Below are 21,457 nucleotides of genomic sequence, written 5' to 3'. Positions count from 1 at the left end.
TGGGTGTGTGGTGTGTGTGTGTGGTGTGTGGTGTGTGTGTGGTGTGTGTGTGTGGTGTGGTGGTGGTTGTGTGTGGTGTTTGTGGTTGGGGTGGTGTGTGTGTGGTGTGTATGTGGTGGTGTTGTTGGTGGTGTGTGGTGTTGTGGTGGTGTGTGGTGGGTGGGTTTGTGTGTGGTATGTGGTGTGGTGTGGTGTTGTGTGTGTGGTGTGGGGTGTGTGTGGTGTGTGTGTGGTGGTTGGTGTGTATGGTGTTGTAGTGTGTGGTGTGTGGGTGTGTGTGTGTGGTGTGTGGGTGTGTGTGTGTGTGTGGTGTGTGTGTGTGTGTGGTGTGGTGTGTGTTGTGTGTGGTATGGTTGTGGTTGTGTGGTGTGTGTGGTGGTGTGTTGTGTGGGTGGTGTGTTTGTGTGTGTGGTGTGTGTGTGTGGTTGTGTGTGGTGTGTGTGGTGTTGTGTGTGTGTGGTGTGTGGTGTGTGTGTGTTGGGTGTGTGTGGTGTGGTGTGTGTGTGTGTGTGTGTGTGGTGTGTGTGTGTGGTGTGTGTGTGGGTGTGGTGTGGTGTGTGTGTTGGTGTGTGTGTGTGGTGTGTGTGTGTGGTGTGTGGTGTGTGTGTGTGGTGTGGTGGTGTGTGTGTTGTGGTTGTGTGGTGGTTGTGTGGTGTGGGTGTGTGGTGTGTGGTGTGTGTGGGTGGTGTGTGGTGTGGTGTGTGGTGTGTGGTGTGGTGTGTGTGTGGTGTGGGTGTGTGTGTGTGTGTGTGTGTGGTGTGTGGTGTGTGGTGTGTGTGGTGGTGTGTGGGTGTGGTGTGTGTGGTGTGGTTGTAGTGTGTGTGTGTGTGGTGGTGTGTGGTGTGTTGTGGTGTTGTGGTGTGTGGTGTTGGGTTGTGTGTGTGGTGTGTGGTGGTTGTGTGGTGTGTGTGTGGTGGTGTGGTGTGTGTGTATGTGTTGTGTGTGTGTTGTGTGGTGTGTGTTGGTGTGTGTGTGTGGTGTGTTGTGTGTGTGTGGGGTGTGTGTGGTTGTGGTGGTGTTTATGGTATGTGGTGTGTGTATGTGTGTTGTGGTGTGTGGTGGTGTGTGGTGGTGTGGTGTGTGTGTGTGGTGGTGTGTGTTGTGTTGTGTTGTGGTGGATGTGTGTGGTGTGTGTGTTGTGTGGTGTGTGTGTGTGTTGTGGTGTGTGTGTGTGTGTGTGGTGTGTGGTGTGGGTGTGTTGTGTGTGGTGTGGTGTGTGGTGTGGTGTGTGTTGGTGTGGTGGTGTGTTGTGTGGTGTTGGTGTGTGGTGTGGTGTGTGGTGTGGTGTGGTGTGTGTGTGTGTGGTGTGTGTGTGTGGGGTGTGTGGTGTTTGGTGTTTGTGTTGTGTGTGTGTGGTGTGTGGGTGTGTGTCGTGTGGGTGTGTGGGTGTGGTGTGTGTGTGTGTGTGTGGTGTGTGTGTGTGGTGTGTGTGTTGGTGTGTGTTGTGTGTGGTGTGTGGGGTTTGTGTGTGGTATGTGGTATGTGTGTGGTCTGTGTGTGGTGTGTGGGTGTGTGGTGGTGTGTATGTGTGTGTGGTGGTTGTGGTGGTGTGTGTGGTGTGTGGTGTGTGTTGTGGTGTGGGGTGTGTGGGTGGTGTGTTGTGTGTGGGTGTGGTGAGTGTGTGTGTGTGTGTGTGGTGTGGTGGTGTGGTGGTTGGTGTGTGTGTGTGGTGTGTGTGTGTGGTGTGTGTGTGTGGGTGTGTGTGTGTGGTGTGTGTGGTGTGTGTGTGTGGTGTGTGTGTGTGGTGTGTGGTGTGTGTGTGGTGTGTGGGTGTGTGTTGGTGTGTGGTGTGTGTGTGTGGTGTGTGTTGTGTGTGGTGTGTGTGTGGTGTGGTGTGGGTGTGTGTGTGTGGTGTGTGGTGTGTGTGTGTGGTGTGTGTGGTGTGTGGTGTGTGGGGTTTGTGTGTGGTATGTGGTATGTGTGTGGTCTGTGTGTGGTGTGTGGTGTGTGTGTATGTGGTGTGTGTGTGGTGTGTGGTGTGTATGGTGTGTAGTGGATGTGTGTGTGGTGTGTGTATGTGGTGTGTGTGGTGTGTCGTGTGGTGTGGTGTGTGGTGTGTATGTGGTGTGCCGTGTGTTATATGTGGTATGTGGTTGTGCATGGTGTGTAGTGTGTGGTGTGTGTGTTATGTGTGTGGTGTATTTTGTGTGTGGTGTGTATGGTGTGTGTGGTGTGTGGTGTGTTATGTGGTGTGTGTGGTGTGTATGGTGTGTGTATGTGTGTGGTGTGTTTGTGTGGTGTGTGTGGTGTGTGGCGTGTTACGTGGTATATGTAGTGTATGTGTGTGGTGTGTGGTGTGTGTGTGGTGTGTGGTGTGTGTTATGTGGTGTGTGTGGTGTGTATGGTGTGTGTATGTGTGTGTTGTGTTGTGTGTGTGGTGTGTATGGTGTGTGGTGTGTTGTGTGTATGGTGTGTGGTGTGCGGCGTGTTACATGGTGTATGTAGTGTATGTGTGTGGTGTGTGTGTGGTGTGTATGGTGTGTGCTGTGTTGTGTGTGTGGTGTGCGGCGTGTTACGTGGTGTATGTAGTGCATGTGTGTGGTGTGTATGGTGTGTGGTGTGTATGTAGTGTATGTGTGTGGTGTGTGTGTGGTGTGTATGTGTGTGGTGTGTGGTGTGTATGGTGTGTGGTGTGTTTGTGTGGTGTGTGGTGTGTGGCGTGTTACGTGGTGTATGTAGTGTATGTGTGTGGTGTGTGGTGTGTGGTGTGTGTTATGTGGTGTGTGTGGTGTGTATGTGTGTGTGTGTGTGTGGTGTGTATGGTGTGTGGTGTGTTGTGTGTGTGGTGTGCGGCATGTTACGTGGTGTGTGTAGTGTATGTGTGTGGTGTGTGGTGTGGTGTGTGGTGTGTCACCACCCTCAGCCAGGCCACGGTTTTGATCCCAACTGATGAGCTGTGTTTGGTGCAGCTGTGGCCTCCCATGGGGCAGTGGGGATTGGCCACCCGCCCATGCCTTGCAGCTGTGCTCCCCTTCTGCTCTGAGCAGCAGCATGTGTGGCTCCTTGTTCACAGGGAAGAGGGTGACAGCAGAGGCAGCCACGGTATTTAATTAAGGCCCTTGGCGGGCAGCTGGGTGCGCAGGCTCACACGTGCAATCCCAGCACTCTGGGTGGCCGATGTGAGAGGATCTCTTGAGCCCAGGAGTTCGAGACCAGCCTGCGCAACATAGCCAAAACCCTGTCTCTACTAACATTAAAAAAAAAAAAAAAAGAAAGAAAAAAGAAAAAAAAATAAGTCCCTTGTCTCCAGAAGCTGTGATCAGTGTGACTGATGAAGCTCCCAGGGGCTTCTGACAGAAACACCCAGCTCCACTGAGGAACCCTGGCCAGGCACAGTGTTCAGATCGGGGCTTTGGGCCTGGAAACAGAGTTGCTGCTAGTCCCTCGGCCCCTCTGTCCTTGCGGGACCTGCCTGGTCTGTGTGCCTAGCATCGGCTTCCTGCCTGGTGACTCTCTCCTTGTGTGCTGCCTTCTCTCTGACGCAGGCCAGCGGAGCCCACGGACTTCCTGACGCTCTTCGAGGGCAGTCCCAGTGGGAAAAAGAGGCCGGCCAGCCTGAGCACAGCCCCCAGCGAGAAGGGAGCCACCTGGAACGTCCTGGTAAGGTGGTGCGTGTGGCCACGCGTCCTGGTCTCTGCGATGGGATTATGGCCTGGTTCCTACTTTGTTCTCACTGCTTTTGCAAAAGGGCACTGCAGGGAGGCTGTCGAGCTTACATCTCACATGGCAGACCCTGGGATACCTACCTGCCTGTGTGGGAAGTCAGGGGCTCCTCCTGTTTGTGGGAGAGGCAAGGAAGGGACGGGGTGTCTGGGTGTGTGCGGGCGGTGTCATGGGCTGAGCTGTCTGACAGGATGACCAGCCCCGGGGCTTCACCTTGCCACCCAATGCCCGGAGTTCCAGTGCCCTTGACTCACCGGCGGGCCCGCGGCGGAAAGAATGCACCATGGCCCTGGCCCCCAACTTCACTGCTAACAACAGGTACGACCTGTGCGGGTGCCCACGACATGCACCAATGGGAGGCTCCTGGAGTGGAGACTGTGTCTTTGTCTTGTTTATGGCTGGTTCTGAGTGCTTTGGAATGAATGAATGAATGAGTGAGTGAGTGAAAGAATGGCTCTGATTCCCGGGGCACAGGCAGGAGGCTGCCAGGTGGCGTCTTGCACATAAGGGGCTCTCGGCCCAGGCTTTGCTCTTACAGCGTTTCAGGCCATGGGGAGGCTCACATGGGGCTGAGAGGGTGGGGCCTGGGGAGGGGCCTTGGCCGAGGAGGCTTGTAGGGGGCCTAGGGAAGCCCCAAAATAAATGGACTCCAGGCAGCTGCCTCTGAGCCTTGAAGGAGAGTGTGGGCTCCTTGGGCTAGGCCTCAGAGGACCCATGAGTGGAAGGGATTGGGGACACATTTTTCCTCTGCATTTAGAGTCTTTGCCAAAGGAATAGTCTCAGAGGAGAGACCGTGTGGTTATTCGCCAGGGTTGGCACAGGAAGAATTCTTGCCTTTTTTTTTTTTCTTTTTTTTTTGAGACGGAATCTTGCTCTGTCACCAGGCTGGAGTGCAGTGGCGCAATCTCGGCTCACTGCAACTTCTGACTCCCTAGTTCAAGCGATTCTCCAGCCTCAGCCTCCCAGTAGCTGAGATTATAGGCACGTGCCACCACGCCCAACTAATTTTTGTGTTTTTTTTAGTAGAGACAGGGTTTCACCATGTTCCCTGGGATGGTCTTGATCTCCTGACTTCATGATCCGCCCGCCTTGGCCTCCCAAAGTGCCGGGATTACAGGCATCGCACTCAGCCCAATTCTTGCTTTTTAATTTATTTTTAAGTTAGATACAAGTTCTCATCTGTCACCCTGACTGGCGTCCACGATCATATCTCACTGCAGCCTCTACCTCCTGGGCTCAAGAGATCCTCCCCGCTCAGCCTTCGGAGTGGCTGGGACCACAGGTGTACACCACCACTCCTAGCTAATTTTTAAATTTGTCGTAGAGATGAAGTCTCGCTGTGTTGCCCAGGCTGGTCTCAAACTTCTGGGCTCAAGCAACCCTCCCTCCTCGGCCTCCCTCAAAGCGCTGGGATTACAGGTGTGAGCCCCCACACCTGGCCCGAAAATTTACCTTAGTATTATCAGAGTTGCATGTGCATACACAACCAAAATGTCAAACAGCACCATAGGCTTAAAATGTGGTGCCCCTCCTTCCCACTCACTGCTGCCTCTCCTACCCCCTCCTCCGCTGCCCCTCCCACCCACCCCCGCTGCCCCTCCCACTCGTGGCTCCTACTCCCCAGGAGCAGCATCTTTTCAAGCTATTTCTTCTGGTGTTTTTGTCTGTTTGTTGTTTTTGAGACGAAGTCTCGCTCTGTCGCCCAAGCTGGAGTGCAGTGGCGTGTGATCTCGGCTCACTGCAACCTCCGCTTCCTGGGTTCCAGGAATTCTCCTACCTCAACCTCCTGGGTAGCTGGGACTACAGGCGTGTGCCACCATGCCCAGCTAATTTTTGTATTTTTAGTAGAGACGGTGTTTCACTATGTTGGCCAGGATGGTCTTGAACTCCTGACCTCATTATCCGCCCCTCTCGGCCTCCCAAAGTGCTGGGATTGCAGGCGTGAGCCACCACCCCGGCCATCTAGAGTTTTCTTGAAAACATTTATGAATACATGACATGCTGCTCATTCCTGAGCAGCTCAAACTCAGTCCTGGTAGGAATATTCACACCACCCAAATTGGCAAATGAGCCCCGCTCTGAGAACCAGCTGTTGAACGTTTGTGAGTGCGGGCTGGTGCCAGGTGCAGGCCAGGCTGGTGCCGGGTGTGGGCTGGTGCCCAGTGCGGGCCGGTGCAGGTGCGGGCTGGTGCCGGGTGCAGGCCAGGCTGGTGCCGGGTGTGGGCTGGTGCCCAGTGCGGGCCGGTGCAGGTGCGGGCTGGTGCCGGGTGCAGGCCAGGCTGGTGCCCAGTGTGGGCCGGTGCAGGTGCGGGCTGGTTCTAGGTGCAGGCCAGGCTGGTGCCGGGTGCGGGCTGGTGCCAAGCACAGGTTTCGTGCAGTGCTCTGCTCTCTGCTTGCCCTCATTCCCATCACGTTCTGTTGGTTTGGTTTTGGGCCTCTGACATGTTGGTCTTTGCCCAGATGTCTTGGTGGTTCTTGTTAAAAGGGAGGTCCTAGGAGTTAGCTGGAAGCCTGTCGCCTGGTGGCTTCACCTCGGGGCACTTGCGCAGAGAGCAGGGCATTGTTGGGTATCCCCACCTACTAGTGTCTGTGGGACCCTTGTCGCAGGCTGAGTCTCTCCAGAGACAAACCCCCAGCCCGCCCCAGGGTTCGAGTCCTGGCTGCCCGGTTGCACTGCTGGGGAGGGGTGGCAGCATCTGTCCTGGGTGAATCTCCCACTTCTGCCCCACCCGCAGGGCCAGTTGGGGAGGGCAGGGTGGATGCTAGCGACACAAGTGAGGAAGGGGCTTTGCCAAGCAGCCAAATTGTCCCCTTTGCCTCAGAGCCTGTCCATGCCTGTGGGAGAACCATGTGCCTCCCTGGGGGTATGAGACCTGCCAGCTGCTCGCCCGCCCTCCCCACAATGCCTGGACCCTCCCTTGCGTCCCAGTTGCTCTCTGCTGGCCCTTCTGTTTCTAATCCTCCGGGTCTGCAGATGCCCCTTTCCTGCAGTCTCCCCATCCCTCCTGTCAGCCTCGGTATTGGTCCTGTCCCCGCTCCTTCCTGTGGGTCTGTGGAGGGCAGAGGCAGAGCGTGGCTTCCGTCCTGTGGGTCTGTGGAGGGCAGAGGCAGAGCGTGGCTTCCGTCCTGTGGGGCTGTGGAGGGCAGAGGCAGAGCGTGGCTTCCGTCCATTGTGTGGGATGGGGCTCGCTTCTGTGAGTCTGCTCCGGAAGCTGATTGTGAGCTGCTGGCCTCAGCGGCTCCCCCTGTCTTGGGCACATCTGGCGTTCACGCCTTGATTCTATCCCCTGCCCCGTGGGAGCCCCTAGGTTGAGCTTTCCTATCCTGGGAGGCACCCCATCATCAGGGCGCAGGCTGTGGAAGGGGCCTGGGGACACTGGACGACGCTGCTGCCAGAACGTGGCAAGCACTGAAGGCCTCTGTCCCCGCCCAGCCCGTGTTGCGAGTGTGGCTCTGAGATCTCAGGCGTCCCCTCTGGAGGCCTGACCATTCCTGTCTCTCTTCCGGCCTGGCAGGAGCAACAAGGGAGCCATGGGCAACTGCGTCACCACCATGGTGCACAACCGCTACACTCCCTCGGAGAGGGCACCCCCGCTCAAGAGCTCCAACCAGACTGCCCCCTCCCTCAAGTAAGGTCTTCCGGGGAGGCTGCGGGGCTGCGGGGTCCGACCTCAGCCAGGGTACGCGGTCAGTGCACACGGGGTCCGACCTCAGCCAGGGCACACGGTCAGTGCACACGGGGTCCAACCTCGGCCAGGGCACATGGTCAGTGCACATAAAACCGCGTGGAGCAGCCGCAAACCGGGCCCCCCGTCCGAGTCCACCACCCTCTGCTGTCCTTGGGTCGGCAGCTTCCCACAGACAGAAAACAACCCAGATGTGGCGGCACAGGGAGGTCTGGGGCTCACCCTGGGGTGGGGCCCCCAGGAGGAAACCAGGGCTTGTCCAGAGCCCAGAAGGCGTCACAGCGGTGGTGGGCTGAGCGGAGCAGAGGAGCCCCCAAGTCCACCACCGCACGGTCTTGCTGGGATTGGGGATGGCCTTGGGGTCTCTCAAGTGTCCCTCAGGCTCTGGACTCCTGTGACTTTTGGGAACTTTCTCAATGGAATTTTTTTTTTTTTTTTTTTTTGAGACGGAGTTTCGTTCTTGTTGCCCAGGCTGGAATGCAATGGTGTGATCTTGGCTGACTGCAAATTCCGCCTCCCAGGTTCAAGTGATTCTCCTGCCTCAGCCTCCCGAGTAGCTGGGAGTACAGGTGCCCGCCACCATGCCCGGCTAATTTTTTTGTATTTTTAGTAGAGACAGGTTTTCACCATGTTGGCCAGGCTGGTCTCAAACTTCTGACCTCAGGTGATCTGCCTGCCTTGGCCTCCCAGAGTGCTGGGATTACAGGTGTGGGCCCCCACACCCAGCCTCCCAATGTAACTTTAGTGAGAACTTTTTAAATGCAAAGAGCTCATTATCCTGGGTACCAGTGAGTGGGACCTTGTCAGGGCACAGGTGGTCCAGAGGCCAGGATGTGGCACGGGAGAGCTGGCCTCACACCTGCCGCTGTCCCCCTCTGCCCTGGCGGCCGGCACCCCTTCCAGGCTCAGTCCTGGGACTGCTGGGAGCAGGCACCTGTGGCCTGTGGGCAGAGCCGTTACCCCGGGTGGTGAGACCAGGCTCTTTGCTTCTTTCCTGTCAGCAACATCATCAAGGCAGCCACCTGCGAGGGCAGCGAGAGCAGTGGCTTCGGGAAGCCACCAAAGAATGTCTCTAGTGCCAGCCACTCGGCCCAGAACAACGCTGGAGGCACCACGGGCCTGCCCAGGCGGAAGGAGGTGACAGAGGAGGAGGCTGAGAGGTGACCGTTCTTGGGGCGGTGGGGAGCCTGAGGCCAGAACACAGGGGTGGGCAGGCGTCGGGGTCTTGGGGGCTCACACCTCCGAGGATAGAAATTTGCATTCATTGGTTGCTTTAAAATATTGAGACTGAGCAGACCCCATGTGGCATGATTTTGTTTACATAAAACACCAAGCAAAGGCAGGTTTATCAGAGGAAGTAGAAGGCAGGTGTAGGGGTGGCAGAGAGGGCTCCTCCAGGGGCAGTGGAACATTCCAGAACTGCACTGTGCTGATGGTCACACAACTCTAGATTTGCTAAAAATCATTGACTTGTACACTGAAAATGGGTAGATTTTGTAGTATGAAAAATTGTACCTCAGTGGCCGGGCGTGGTGGCTCAAGCCTGTAATCCTAGCACTTTGGGAGGCCGAGACGGGCAGATCACGAGGTCAGGAGATCGAGACCATCCTGACTAACACGGTGAAACCCCGTCTCTACTAAAAACTACAAAAAACTAGCCGGGCGAGGTGGCGGCGCCTGTAGTCCCAGCTACTCGGGAGGCTGAGGCAGGAGAATGGCGTGAACCCGGGAGGCGGAGCTTGCAGTGAGCTGAGATCCGGCCACAGCACTCCAGCCTGGGTGACAGCGCGAGACTCCGCCTCAAAAAAAAAAAAAAAAAAAAGAAAATTGTACCTCAGTAAAACTGTTACTTAAAACAACATTAAAGGCAAAGAAGATACAGAACTGAAAAAAGCCAACAACACCCAAAGCTCAAGGGGCTGTGGGCGGAGCCTCCTGTGACGTTGACTGTTGGGGGCTGCGTCCCTGCCACTTGCCCCTGGGGAGCTGGAGGGGGTGTGGGCAGAGCCTCCTGTGACCATGACGGTCGTTCCTGGTCAGGAGAGTCGTGGGGGTACCTCCCTGCCTGGACTTTCGGAGCCTCCCCCTGGCGAAGCCGTCACCCACCCTGCCGCCCAGTTAGGGCTAGGGAGACCAGGCCTGTAGACGCAGTGGGTGGCACGAGGGAAGGGGGACCAGAAGCCCGTGGCTCCTCAAAGCCCCCTACTTCTGCCCGGGGCAGACCGCCCCCGAGCTAGGGCTCACACGTTCTGGGTTCTCTGTTAATGCCTTTGCTGAGAGAATCCACACATGGTCCCAAGAGCCAAGGTGAAGCATTTTTTTTGTTGTTTAATCAGTTTTATTCAGTATCATTTGTATATAATAAAAGGTGCCCATTGTAAGTGTGCAGTTCCATGAGCTTCCACCAGGGTGTATAGTGCTGTCTGTGGACACAGTGGACCAAGATAAGGAAACGGCCCAGCACCTCCAGGCTTTCCTCGAGCTCCTTCCTGGCCCTGATGCCAGCAGTCACCAGTCTGTTCCCTCATAGCCCTGCCTGTTCCGACCACCCTCTGTGGAGCCACGGCCTGTGGCCTGCACTGGCCTGAGTCCCGGGCCTGTTGCCTGTGGGCAGGGTCCTGCCATCGAGTGTTCACACCGTAGCCAGGTCATGGGCATCTGAACCATTCCCACTTCCTGGCGGTTGTAAATAAGGCCACACAGGCCTGCGTGGATAGACGTTTCCTCTCCCCTGAACACCTTCCCAGGAGGAAGGTTTTGGGTTTTAGCGGAGCTGGTCCAGGCGGGCTGGTCCTGCCATGTGAAAAGGGCTACTTGTGTGCAGCCGCCGGCTTCTCTCTTCCCCAGCTGGACCTTCCACCAGCAACCAGCTGGCTCCTGCCGGGGCGCTGGCTTGGTCTGGGCCCTGAGCCCTTCTCTCTGGGCAGGTTTATCCACCAGGTGAACCAGGCCGCTGTCACCATCCAGCGCTGGTACCGCCACCAGGTGCAGCGGCGCCGAGTGGGAGCTGCCCGCCTGGAGCACCTGCTGCAGGCCAAGAGGGAGGTCAGTGTGGGCGCCTCAGTCACTCCATGCTCCCCCAGGGGGTCTGGCCCAGAATCCCAGGGCTCTGAGTTTCTGGGACAGGTGGAATCAAAGCCTAGGATTGCCCGTGGGTCCTGTCTCAGGGTGAAGCATCCTTCTTGACGCTGGGTCCCTGCGGATGGGCAGGGTGGTCCTCACTGGCGGTCGTCAGGGTCTGAGTGTCGGGAAATGCCTGCTGGGTCCGTCCCAGGCTGGAGGGTCTCCGGAGGACACTCCGTGGGCATGAGCTGTCTCCCCGGTGCCGGAACTGTTGGCCACCTGTGACGCAGGGCTCGTCCTCTGTAGAGCAGAGAAATGGCAGGTTCAAGGTCCTAGTGGGGTTTCACCTTCCCTGCTGGCCCTGAGATTCCATGAACTCTAGGGGACTCTGGGGCGTTGTGGGGAAGCCTCTGGTCTAGGTCTAGGTTCTGTCTTCCCAATGTATACACCACGTGGCACCAGCTTCTTTGGCAGGAGCAGCAGCAGCGGCCAGGCGAGGGGACCCTCCTGGACCTGCACCAGCAGAAAGAGGCAGCCAGAAGGAAGGCCCGGGAAGAGAAGGCACGCCAAGCCAGGCGAGCGGCCATTCAGGTGCCCGGGCTGACTGCGCAGGGACCTCTGAGCAGTACCATGGCCCAGGCCTGACCATGGGGCCAATGCTAGGGTTCCCTGGGCCCCGGGACACTGAGCCTCAGGGCAGCGTGGCTGGGGAGCCTGGGGTCGTTCTCTCCCGGGGGCAGTGCTCAGCGACGCTCCCACTGCAGGAGCTGCAACAGAAACGAGCCCTGAGAGCCCAGAAGGCGATCACAGCTGAGCGTGGGCCGCCTGAGAATCCCAGGGAGACCAGAGTACCAGGGACGCGGCGGCCTGCTCAGGAGCTGTCCCCCACGCCAGGCGACACCGCCCACCAGGCCCTCAAGGCCAACAATGCTGGTGAGAGTGGCTCTGTGCCCGTGGAGGTGGGGTGGGCTGCAGCCAGGAAGGAGGTGCAGCCCCTGTGGACCTCCCCTCAGCCTCCCGTGCTGCTGCCCGTGTTGGCAGCCCCAGTGCTCGGAGTTAGGGGCCTTGGCCTCCAGCTGACCTGACGAGGGTGTCGAGACCTTGACAAACAAGTGTTCCTGGACATAGGGGCCCTACAGAGCAGAAGGCCTGGAAGGGTGGGGTGGCACTCATCCTCCACAGCTCCACACCTAAAAGGCCATGGCAGCTCCTCTGCTTCTGGGGTCGCCTCCGCCTCCCCCATGCCTGGCTCCTTCCCAGGGGTGCCTCCAGAGTCGCTGCCCGCCCCAGGATGTTCTCTGTGGGATGATGCTGTGTTCTGCTGTGCAGGTACCGGCCTCCCTGCTGCAGGCCCTGGAGACTGCTGCCTGCCCACCTCCAGCTCATCCCCAGAACCACAGCAGCCTCCAGAGGACAGGACGAAGGTCTGGGCACAGCTGTCCTTCCCTCCCTCGTGGTTTTTGGCTTTAAGGGCTGCATCTGTGCCAGGGGTGTCCTGAGCTGAGCTTGTCCCAGCCCCTCCTCTGCTCTAGGGGCCACTTACGCCCGGAGAGGCCACCCAGGAGGGGTCTTCTTGTTCTGATGCGCGATGCTGGCTGCCCCGAGGGGAGCCTTTGCTGGGGTGGACCTGTTGGGTTTTTACAGATGTCCTGGGGTGGGGGCCCTGCATCCTCATCTACAGAAGAAGAGCTTCTGGCTCCGAGGGGTGATGTGACAGCCAAGGCTCCCAGGCTGCTCAGTGGTGGGGCCAGGTGGCTGCACAGCCTGTTTTCCTGGAGTGGGGTGCTGGGAGGAGTCCCTGGTGGCTGGAGCTGCTCTAGGTTTGAGCAGCTGCAGAGACTGGGTGGGAAGGTCTGAGCCCTGGCCTCACCTTCCAGAGGCTGAATGTCGGGACTGGGGAGCTCCCGCGGCACCTTCGGGGCTCTGCGTCTTGCTGCATCTGTCTCCCCGCTCTGCGCCTTGCCGCATCTGTCTCCCCGCTCTGCGCCTTGCCGCATCTGTCTCCCGGCTCTGCGCCTTGCCGCATCTGTCTCCCTGCTCTGCGCCTTGCCGCATCTGTCTCCCCGCTCTGCGCCTTGCTGCATCTGTCTCCCTGCTCTTTTGCAGGACGTTCTCGCCCAGGATGCAGCTGGGGACAAGCTGGAGACGGTGGCCCCAAGCAGGGGCAGCGCCAAATCCAGGGGGCCCCTGGAGGAGCTGCTGCACACGCTGCAGCTGCTGGAGAAGGAGCCGGAGCCGCTGCCCCGCCCCAGGGCCCATCACAGGGGCAGATACGCCTGGGCCAGCGAGGTGACCGCAGTGTGCGCCCCACCCTGCCCAGTCTGTCCACTCGTGCCATCCACACAGAGCATACGGTGGCTGTAGGGGTTGGGAAAATGGGGGTGCCACGGGCTCTTTCTTGCTTTGGTCACGACCCTCCCTCCCAGAGCCCAGCCTCAGCCGCCACCTCTGTCCCTGGGGACCCCCAGTCCTCAGGCTACCCTGACAGCCCCCGATGCTGGTCTCCTGTCCCACAGGAGGACGATGCCAGCTCTCTGACAGCTGACAACCTGGAGAAATTTGGAAAACTCAGTGCGTTCCCCGAACCCGCTGAGGATGGGACGCTGCTCTCAGAGGCCAAGCTGCAAAGCATCATGAGCTTCTTGGACGAGATGGAGAAGTCTGGGCAGGACCAGCCAGACCCCCAGCAGGAGGTCGCCCCTTGCCCACTCCCACCTGGCCCCCAGGGGGAGGAGGTCCCTCGCCCTGACCTGGCCCCCAGCAGGAGGTGGTCCCTCACCATGTACCCACCCAGTTGTGCAGCCCCCACCACGGGACTCTCTCAGGGTGGAGGTGGCAGGGCCCACATTCCCCAAACTGCACCCACCTCCCCGCTGCCCTGAGCCGCCCCCACGAGCCTGTGTGTGTGGACAGTTCAGGCCTCCGGAGCCTTGCTGTCCTCGGGGCCACCCATCGGTTTGTCCCCGGTGAACACCAGCGGCCAGGCTAGATGGGGCAGTGACGTGAACTCACTGTCACAGGGCAGGAAGCTGGGAAGCATAGAACTTTTTCAATGGTTTGTGTTTTATTCCTGAGGCCACGGCCCCCATTTCCTGTACTGAGCAATGAAAGGGCCTCTGCCGGGCCGCCTGCCGCCTGCCCTCCGGCTTCCCACGGGCTCCCGTGTGCAGCAGCCCCTCTGTCCCCGGAGGGCAGGGCTGCAGGTGCATTGAGGCAGGTCCTTGGCTGCTTCCCTGTCCTCTGCCACTGCTGCCTGATGCTCGGCTGTGTCTGCAGGGGTGGGTGCTGGAGGCGGGGCCCGGGCCGCTGCAGCTGGGGTCCGAGGTGAGCACGTCTGTGATGCGGCTGAAGCTGGAGGTGGAGGAGAAGAAGCAGGCCATGCTGCTGCTGCAGAGAGCGCTGGTAACGCTGCGGGCACTGCTAATCCTAGGCCCTCCTAGCCTCCTACCTGCCGAGGCCGGGCCCACTGGTCCCAGCGCCTCCCTCCTCTGCCCACACCCTGCAGGCGCAGCAGCGAGACCTCACGGTCCGGCGGGTCAAGGAGACAGAGAAGGCACTGAACCGGCAGCTGCAGCGGCAGAGGGAGCACTACGAGGCCACCATCCAGCGGCACTTGGCCTTCATCGACCAGGTGAGCGGCCTGGGGACCGCAGAGGCCCGGACCCAGCTCGTGGTTCACGGAGACTTCCAGAGTCAGGGGCTTCCCTTTGCCGGTGAGCTTCTTCCTGTGTTGGAGGTCACACAGGTATCTGCTGGATGCATTCCAAGCCTTTCCCGTGCCGTTCCCAGCCGTCCATGCCCTGGAAAGGACACTCCTGTCTTTACCCAGAGCTGCCCCGAGTGAGGGTAGTAGGGGTGTCCCGCCGGCCCCTCGGCTCAGTCGCAGCCCTGGTCGGATCCTATTCTGGAGAGAACTCTAGATCTGGGGTCCGTGAGAATAGGGGCCTCCAGGGGCTGCTTGGTGGTCATCACAGGTGTGTCCTGACCTGGGGTCTGGCCTGGGGCCTGCAGTGAGGCTGGTGTGGTCCTAACACCCTTTGGCAGACAGTGGGCCTCCTCCGGGGCTGGGTGACGGGCACGACAAAGCTACCCCTCGTCCTCTGGGGCTGGGTGATGGGCACGACAAAGCTACCCTCGTCCTCCGGGACTGGGTGACGGGCACGGCAAAGCTACCCTCGTCCTCCGGGGCTGGGTGACGGGCACGGCAAAGCCACCCTCGTCCTAGGAAGCCCCTGACATCACTGCAGGGGGTGGGCTGGGGCTCCTCTGACATTTTCTGGGTCCCCCAGCTGAGGACAGGGCGGCGGATGCAGGCCTGGGCCCGTGTTTGCACACATGCCCTCCCACTGGCCCCAGGGTCCATCCACAAACCTAGGAGGGGCAGCCCCAGGGGAGGGCTGCTCTTAGCCTCCCTCGGAGGCTGGGAGGATCTCCTCCCTTAGGGATCCTGCTGGGCTGGGGCCTTGGTGCAGCCACCTCACCTCTGGTCCCCAACACAGCTGATTGAAGACAAGAAGGTCCTGAGTGAAAAGTGCGAGGCTGTGGTGGCCGAGCTGAAGCAGGAGGACCAGAGATGCACCGAGCGTGTGGCCCAGGTGCAGGCGCAGCACGAGCTGGTGAGGCTTCGCTCCCCACTGCACAGCATCCCAGGCCGGGCTCACAGGTCAGGCTCTGCCGGCACAGCCCCCAGAACAGGGTCGGACTCGGAGTTCTCATTCCTGCCTCAGAGTGTCAGGGCCACAGCAGTGGGTGGGGCTGTCTGGGGGAGCACCGTGGCACCGAGCGAGTCCACTCCTGCCTCTCTAGCTGCCAGGCTCTGGGGCAGGGCCGTGGACCTGCTGTCACAGATGTGGACGCACAGTCCCTCCCCGGCCACAGCACGGTCGCCGTGGACCCAGGAGTCTGCCTGGCCTGCCCCACTGCCAGGTCCTTGGGCCATGGGACCTGCTCTCTCTACTGACCAAGTATCAGTGCAGCACCGTGTGGGGCTCCCTGGGGGCCTCAGCCTCCCTGGCTATGCCTCCTACCAGCTTGGGCAGTGATGGTCCCGAGCCCAGGCTCTGGAGTGGGCTTGGCACTGGCATTTTAAAATCCCTGCACGTGACCGTGGCTGACAGCCGGAGTTGAGGACTGCCGGTCACGTGGAAGAATGCAGGCTCTGGGGCCATCCCGACAGGCAGGAGCACTCCTCTCTGGGGCAGGGCTTCTGCAGGCTGATGGCTGCCCTCCCATGTCTCAGGCCACTAAGGTGTGTGACTGGGTGGGCCTGGGCCTCCAGCCTGGCCGCCGGCGCTGGGGAGGGCAGCCGTGGCTCTCTGGAGCCGGCGTGAGTGTCTCGGGGCAGCACACCTACCCATGAGCCCCAGCCTTGTGCTGGTGGACTTGGAAGCCCAGCCCTGCCTGTGCCCTTAGGGTGGCAAAGGGATGGGGGTGTCTTCGCATCATTTCTTCCTGACCTGTTCTCCTGCTCACAGGAGATTAAAAAACTCAAAGAACTAATGAGTGCCACTGAGAAAGTCCGCCGGGAGAAGTGGATCAGTGAGAAAACCAAGAAGATCAAGGAGGTCACTGTCCGAGGTGGGCCATCCCCTCCCCCGAGCCGGCCAGGTGTGGGGTGGGTGCTGCGGCCAGGGCTTCTTTTGAGAGGGCCATAGTTTCAGGCATTCATGTAGTCTGAGACCTTCCTGGGCAGAGGTGAACACTCATGTCCCAACTGCCCCGTCACGGCCTCCCCTGTGATCCTAGGGGCAGGTGGGCTCCACACAGGAGCCTGGCCGGGCCCCCAGCACCCAGGCAGTGGACTGAAACGAGGGGGCTCAGTGCCTCACTTCCTCAGGGTTGGGCTAGGGGAGATCGGGAGTTTGTGGATGACTGTGGCACGTGGACGCTGCCACGGGAAGCAGACTGAGCCACGGGAAGAGGCAGGTGCAGGCAGGGGGATGGGGCAGGAGGCTGGTGGGTGTTGGGGTCTCAAGGGGCCTCGGACCCTTGGGTGGTGTGCAGGGCTCCCTGAGGCCTGGTCCTCTTGCTCTGGACACCTGCTGTCAGGGTGCCTGGGAGCCGTCAGTGGGAGCACCAAGAGTCTCGGGGAATCCTGAGCCCCGCAGGCTAGGGGAGGCGCTGTGGCCCTGTGGGGGCCTCTTCCCCACTTCCTGGGCATTCGACTCAGCTGTGCTTCGGGTTGCATCCAAGGAGGCCTTGGGTGGGCGGGGTCCCCTGTGGCCCTGAGACAGGCCAGTCTTGTGCCATGGTTGGGCTTCCTGGGCCCACCCGGCTGGACATGGCCCTAGCCAGTGCCCTGCCCCCAGGCCTAGAGCCTGAGATCCAGAAGCTGATTGCCAGGCACAAGCAGGAGGTGCGGAGGCTCAAGAGCCTTCATGAGGCGGAGCTGCTGCAGTCGGATGAGCGGGCCTCCCAGCGCTGCCTGCGCCAGGCCGAGGAGCTGCGGGAGCAGCTGGAGCGGGAGAAGGAGGCGCTGGGCCAGCAGGAGCGCGAGTGTGCTCGGCAGCGGTGGGTGGTGGCCCCAGGCCGGTGGGGCCAGGACCCTCAGGGTGGGGAGTCGGGGAATCCTCGAAGGTCGGAGTGGGTTTCCCATGTAGAGGTGGGCGAGGGTCTTGGTGCAGCATCCAGGGAGGATGCAGGGCACTTGGCCCTGGAGGGGCCCAGCCTCCTCAGCCAGGCCAGTGTCCTCAGGCTTATGTCTGCAGGCCACGCCCGCCGAGGTCTGCAGGTTCTGCATGGGTGTTTTCCCAACGTTAGGGCTCGGAACCCCCACCAGACGTCCACTCTTTCAGAACTGGCCCCAGAGCAGCTGACCCATAGATAGGCGGCCTCAAGGCCCTTCCAGCTCTGACCTTGCGGCCCAGGGACGGTCTCTTTCTCATTCACTCCTTTGGCCTGGGGTCTGAGGGGTGACTCCTGCTCTTGCATCCTGAGTCCTGGGGACCGGGGACGTGCCCAGTGGTGGTCAGGATCTGTGGGCCACAGGGACCAGTGGCAGCCCCTCCCACACTGTCTGCGCCACCAGGACAGAGCCTGGAAGCCACCTACTCCTGTCTGCCTTGCTGCCTGTCACGGCTGGTCCACCCCAGATGCAGCTTGGCTGGTCCCCCAGTCTCTCCCCGAAGGTGGGGTCAGGACGAGGCCCTGGCACGAGCTTACTCAGGTCACGGAGCCAGGCACCTGGCACCCTCAGGCCGGAGGCAGGGGAGGTGGGTAAGGCCCCACCAGGCACCTGCCTCCCGCCCTCCATACTCATGGGGCAACGCTGAACAGGGTGAGGCCGGCACAAAGGCTGAGGGAAAAGGGAGCCCAGATGCGGCTCCACAGCCACTTCCCAAAGCACCACGAGGGCCTGGAGCTCAGGGAATTACGGAGCTTGGCTGATGGGCAAGGTCCTCGTGGCTTTGCCTGGCCCCAGGCGGTGGCTTTGAGGGGCCTCAGCTGCCGAGGGGGAGGGGCCGGTTCCAGACAGGGCCCCAGAGGGCTGCTCGTGAGCTCTGAATCAGGTTGGTGGTTGGCCTGTGCCCCTGCGGTGGGTGGATCCTGGGACTGCCCATCCCTACCCCCCAAAAGTCAGTCCTGACCATCCCGCAGGTTCCAGCAGCACCTGGAGCAGGAGCAGTGGGCGCTGCAGCAGCAACGGCAGCGGCTGTACAGCGAGGTGGCCGAGGAGAGGGAACGACTGGGCCAGCAGGCAGCCAGGTGCTGCCCGGGGGCACCACGCCCTCTCCCAGGGACCCTTCCCACCCGACCCCTCACCCACTCACCTCTCTCATCCCTGACTCCTTCCTCTATGACCGCTCACCTGTTGACTCCTCCCTGGCCACAGGCAGCGGGCAGAGCTGGAGGAGCTGAGGCAGCAGCTGGAGGAGAGCAGCTCTGCGCTGACCCGAGCCCTGAGGGCGGAGTTTGAGAAGGGCAGGGAGGAGCAGGAGCGCCGGCACCAGGTCTATGGCCCGGGAGGCTGTGCTGGGCCTGGCCGGGGGTCTGGGCAGGGTGGGACTGACTAGCCTCTTAATGTCCACCCCCCAGATGGAGCTGAAGGCCCTGAAGCAGCAGCTGGAGCTGGAGAGGCAGGCGTGGGAGGCCGGCTGTGCCAGGAAGGAGGTGGGGGCCTGAGCACCCAGGTGGGCAGGGGTTGGGGGCTGCCCCAGGTGGGCCCCGCTGCCGTGGCATCCCGGGGTCTCGTTTCTGGGAGTCACATCTGGCTACTTGGGGTTGTCGTCTGAGCTGATGCTAGTATGTTGCTTTCAGCCCATATTTTGTGTGTGCTCTGGAAGGATCAAGGGTGCCTGGGGCACATCCTCTGTCATCCGAGAACAGGTGTTGTCCCCCTCGCTAGGGGCTGCTCCACCTGTGTGCCCCATGGCCAGCCCACCGACACTCAGATGTACAGAGGGGCACACGCACAACAGGGCCCCCCTTAGTCTCTGGGGCCTTCTACAGGGGTGGATTTTGCCTCGGTGACAGTCCCACACACACATTCTCACCACCCATGCCCGCCGTGAGGCCACAGCCCAGGCTGACCATGCCCGTCACCTGGTTTCACACCCTGGTGGGCTGGGATGTCACCCAGTAGCCAGGCAGGCTGTGGCAGTGGACGCCTCCGGGCCCAGGAGCATGCTCCCGACGCAGGCCTGTGGGACCCAGGGCTGGGCACGTGAAACTCGATGGGAGTTTCCAGAGGCTTCCAAGAGGCTGCCAGAGTAGGCTCTCACTGCCTGGGCTTGGGGGCCCAGGCCCCGCCCTCAGCAACGTGGCAAGTTCCACTTTCCCAGCCTATGTGGTAGCAGATGGTGACCTCAGGTCGTCATGGGCTGTGGGTCTCTAAGGGAGGGGACCCTGGGCTGTGCATCATGACGACCTCTGGTACGCCTGTGCCCACATGGGTCCTGACGCCAGGACGTAGCACACCCCAGGACAGGAGCCTGGAGAGGGGGAAGGTCCCTTGCTCCACTGTGGCTCAGAACCTGGAGCCCCCCAGGACCCCCTGAGGCTGGCCCTGGCCCCGCGGACCTGCTCCGGGTGGCAGCCCCCTAGGCAGCGTGTGTCCCGCCAGGAGGCGTGGCTGCTGAACCGGGAGCAGGAGCTGAGGGAAGAAATCCGGAAAGGCCGAGACAAGGAGATTGAGCTGGTCATTCACCGACTGGAGGCCGACGTGGCACTGGCCAAAGAAGAGAGTGAGAAGGCTGCTGAGAGTCGGTGAGGCCCCGCCACGCGTGGGATACGGCTGGGTCGCCAGCTGGGGAGGCCCGGGAGCCAAGGTGCAAGGACCCATGTGTGACTGGGCTGCAGTGACCCTGCCCTCCCCAAAACGCCAGCATCAAGCGCTTACGGGACAAGTACGAGGCAGAGCTCTCCGAGCAGGAGCAGTCGGAGCGGAAGCTTCAGGAGCGGTGCTCGGAGCTGAAGGGCCAGCTTGGCGAGGCCGAGGGTGAGAATCTGCGTCTGCAGGGCCTCGTGCGGCAGAAGGAGCGGGCGCTGGAGGACACGCAGGCCGTGAGTGGGCGGGTATCACGTGGGCAGTGGGCACCCCCAGGCCTGTCCTACATGCATGCAGCCACTTGCTGGCAGCAGGTTCACTGCCTCCTGTGCCCACCCAGATGAACGAGCGGCTTTCTAGCGAGCGTAGCAACCTGGCCCAGGTGATCCGCCAGGAGTTTGAGGACCGGCTGGCAGCCTCTGAGGAGGAGACACGGCAGGCCAAGGCCGAGCTGGCCGCGCTGCAGGCCCGCCAGCAGCTGGAGCTGGAGGAAGTGCACCGGAGGTGGGTGTGGGGGGCTGCAGGGCTGGAGATGGAGGCGGGGCAGGGGAGCAGGCAGGGCCCCTGCAGCTCCAAGCCCCAGGAGGCTGTGGCTGAGGAAGGCCAGGAGATGCAGAGACAGGGCCCTGTAGGTAGAGGCTTTGGGGCCTTGGAGACCTGGATCTGTTTTCCTCCTTGGCGCTTAGTCCAGGGTGTTGGCCATCCCTGTTGGGGCACCTGAGTGGATCGTGTCTAGGCCTGGCGAGTTCTCCAGGGAGGCAGCTCCCAGGACCCTGGGCTGGGTGGACAGACGCTGAAAGAGCCAGGCGCTGTGAGATTCCTAGTGAACTCCCTCCACGGGAGTCCTACGTCCTTCCAGTGCCGCCTGCTGCCACGGGCTGAGAGGCGGGTGTGGGCGAGGCTTCCCACCCCATTTTGGGTACCAGACCTCTCCAGGTGTGGCCAGGGTCACACTCCAGGGGCCTGTGTTGGGTCCTGACTCAACAGCAGGTGGGTTCCCTGGACAGCTGCCTGGCCAGCCACAGGAGTCGTGGTCAGCAGGGCCGGGACCAGGCTGACCAGGTGGCTGCCCCAGGCACCCTGTGCGCTGCAGGCCAGTCTGGGGCCATGGGGCGGGGGCCACGCTGAAGCCCACCACCTGCCACACACAGGGTGAAGACGGCCCTCGCGAGGAAGGAGGAGGCTGTGAGCAGCCTCCGGACACAGCACGAGGTGAGTCCCCGTGGCCAGCCCTGCGGGACCTCAGGGCTGGGAGCAGGCCTGACCCTGCGGGTGTGTTGCAGGCTGCGGTGAAGCGGGCCGACCACCTGGAGAAGCTGCTGGAGCAGCACAGGCGGCCCGCGCCGAGTACCAAGTGACCAGGGATGCTGGGAACACTGCCGAAGAACGGAAGGCAGAGGACAGAGGCTGGACGTGGCCCGGAGGCCCACGGGGATGTCCGCCTGTCCCCTGCAGAGGCCGGTGGTTGAGATGCACATGGCTGAGCACCTGTGGCTGCATTTTATCAGTAAAGGAGGCCGTTGTTTTCAGTGCCTTGAGTGACTGCCTTGTCTTCTATCCTGGGCTGGAGGCCGCCCTAGACCCGCAGAGCAGCCAGGCGTGGGTTTGGCTCTCTTCCTCCCTCCAGCCCGTGCAGGCTGACCAGGGAATCATGAAGCTTGGCCATCAGCCCCCCAGCTGGCAGCCCCCAGCACTCAGCCAGCAGCCCCCTGCGCTCAGCCCACAGCTCCCCTGCGCTCAGCCCGCAGCTCCCCAGCGCTCAGCCCGCAGCCCCCAGCGC

General features: G+C 61.1%; 1 protein-coding gene across 6 annotated transcripts in view; it reads left to right on the top strand.

Moving 5' to 3' along the window:
• The window catches only part of CEP131 (centrosomal protein 131), a 38,346-nt gene extending 17,136 nt beyond the window's left edge, over positions 1 to 21,210 (top strand). Inside the window, exons 4-26 of one of the 6 annotated variants that reach the window (XM_033182558.1) lie at positions 3,486 to 3,600; positions 3,854 to 3,981; positions 7,179 to 7,292; positions 8,351 to 8,509; positions 10,277 to 10,394; positions 10,875 to 11,003; positions 11,177 to 11,345; positions 11,742 to 11,836; positions 12,519 to 12,701; positions 12,929 to 13,105; positions 13,689 to 13,814; positions 13,918 to 14,043; positions 14,912 to 15,028; positions 15,887 to 15,989; positions 16,721 to 16,922; positions 18,009 to 18,116; positions 18,244 to 18,361; positions 18,447 to 18,521; positions 19,477 to 19,616; positions 19,736 to 19,913; positions 20,018 to 20,181; positions 20,829 to 20,889; positions 20,961 to 21,210. In XM_033182558.1, the coding sequence (XP_033038449.1) occupies positions 3,486 to 3,600; positions 3,854 to 3,981; positions 7,179 to 7,292; positions 8,351 to 8,509; positions 10,277 to 10,394; positions 10,875 to 11,003; positions 11,177 to 11,345; positions 11,742 to 11,836; positions 12,519 to 12,701; positions 12,929 to 13,105; positions 13,689 to 13,814; positions 13,918 to 14,043; positions 14,912 to 15,028; positions 15,887 to 15,989; positions 16,721 to 16,922; positions 18,009 to 18,116; positions 18,244 to 18,361; positions 18,447 to 18,521; positions 19,477 to 19,616; positions 19,736 to 19,913; positions 20,018 to 20,181; positions 20,829 to 20,889; positions 20,961 to 21,035 (2,980 nt within the window). In that variant the 3' untranslated portion in view covers positions 21,036 to 21,210. Of the gene's footprint in view, positions 1 to 3,485; positions 3,601 to 3,853; positions 3,982 to 7,178; positions 7,293 to 8,350; positions 8,510 to 10,276; positions 10,395 to 10,874; positions 11,004 to 11,176; positions 11,346 to 11,741; positions 11,837 to 12,518; positions 12,702 to 12,928; positions 13,106 to 13,688; positions 13,815 to 13,917; positions 14,044 to 14,911; positions 15,029 to 15,886; positions 15,990 to 16,720; positions 16,923 to 18,008; positions 18,117 to 18,243; positions 18,362 to 18,446; positions 18,522 to 19,473; positions 19,617 to 19,735; positions 19,914 to 20,017; positions 20,182 to 20,828 lie in introns of all 6 variants that reach the window. The other 5 variants (XM_033182557.1, XM_033182560.1, XM_033182561.1 and 2 more) reach the window with 5 other exon arrangements.
• Positions 21,211 to 21,457: the final 247 nt, after the last annotated feature.

The sequence above is a fragment of the Trachypithecus francoisi genome, unplaced genomic scaffold (assembly GCF_009764315.1).
Source record: "Trachypithecus francoisi isolate TF-2019V2 unplaced genomic scaffold, Tfra_2.0 Lachesis_group20, whole genome shotgun sequence".
NCBI lineage: Eukaryota > Metazoa > Chordata > Mammalia > Primates > Cercopithecidae > Trachypithecus > Trachypithecus francoisi.
This window is presented reverse-complemented; position numbering and strand designations above follow the sequence as displayed.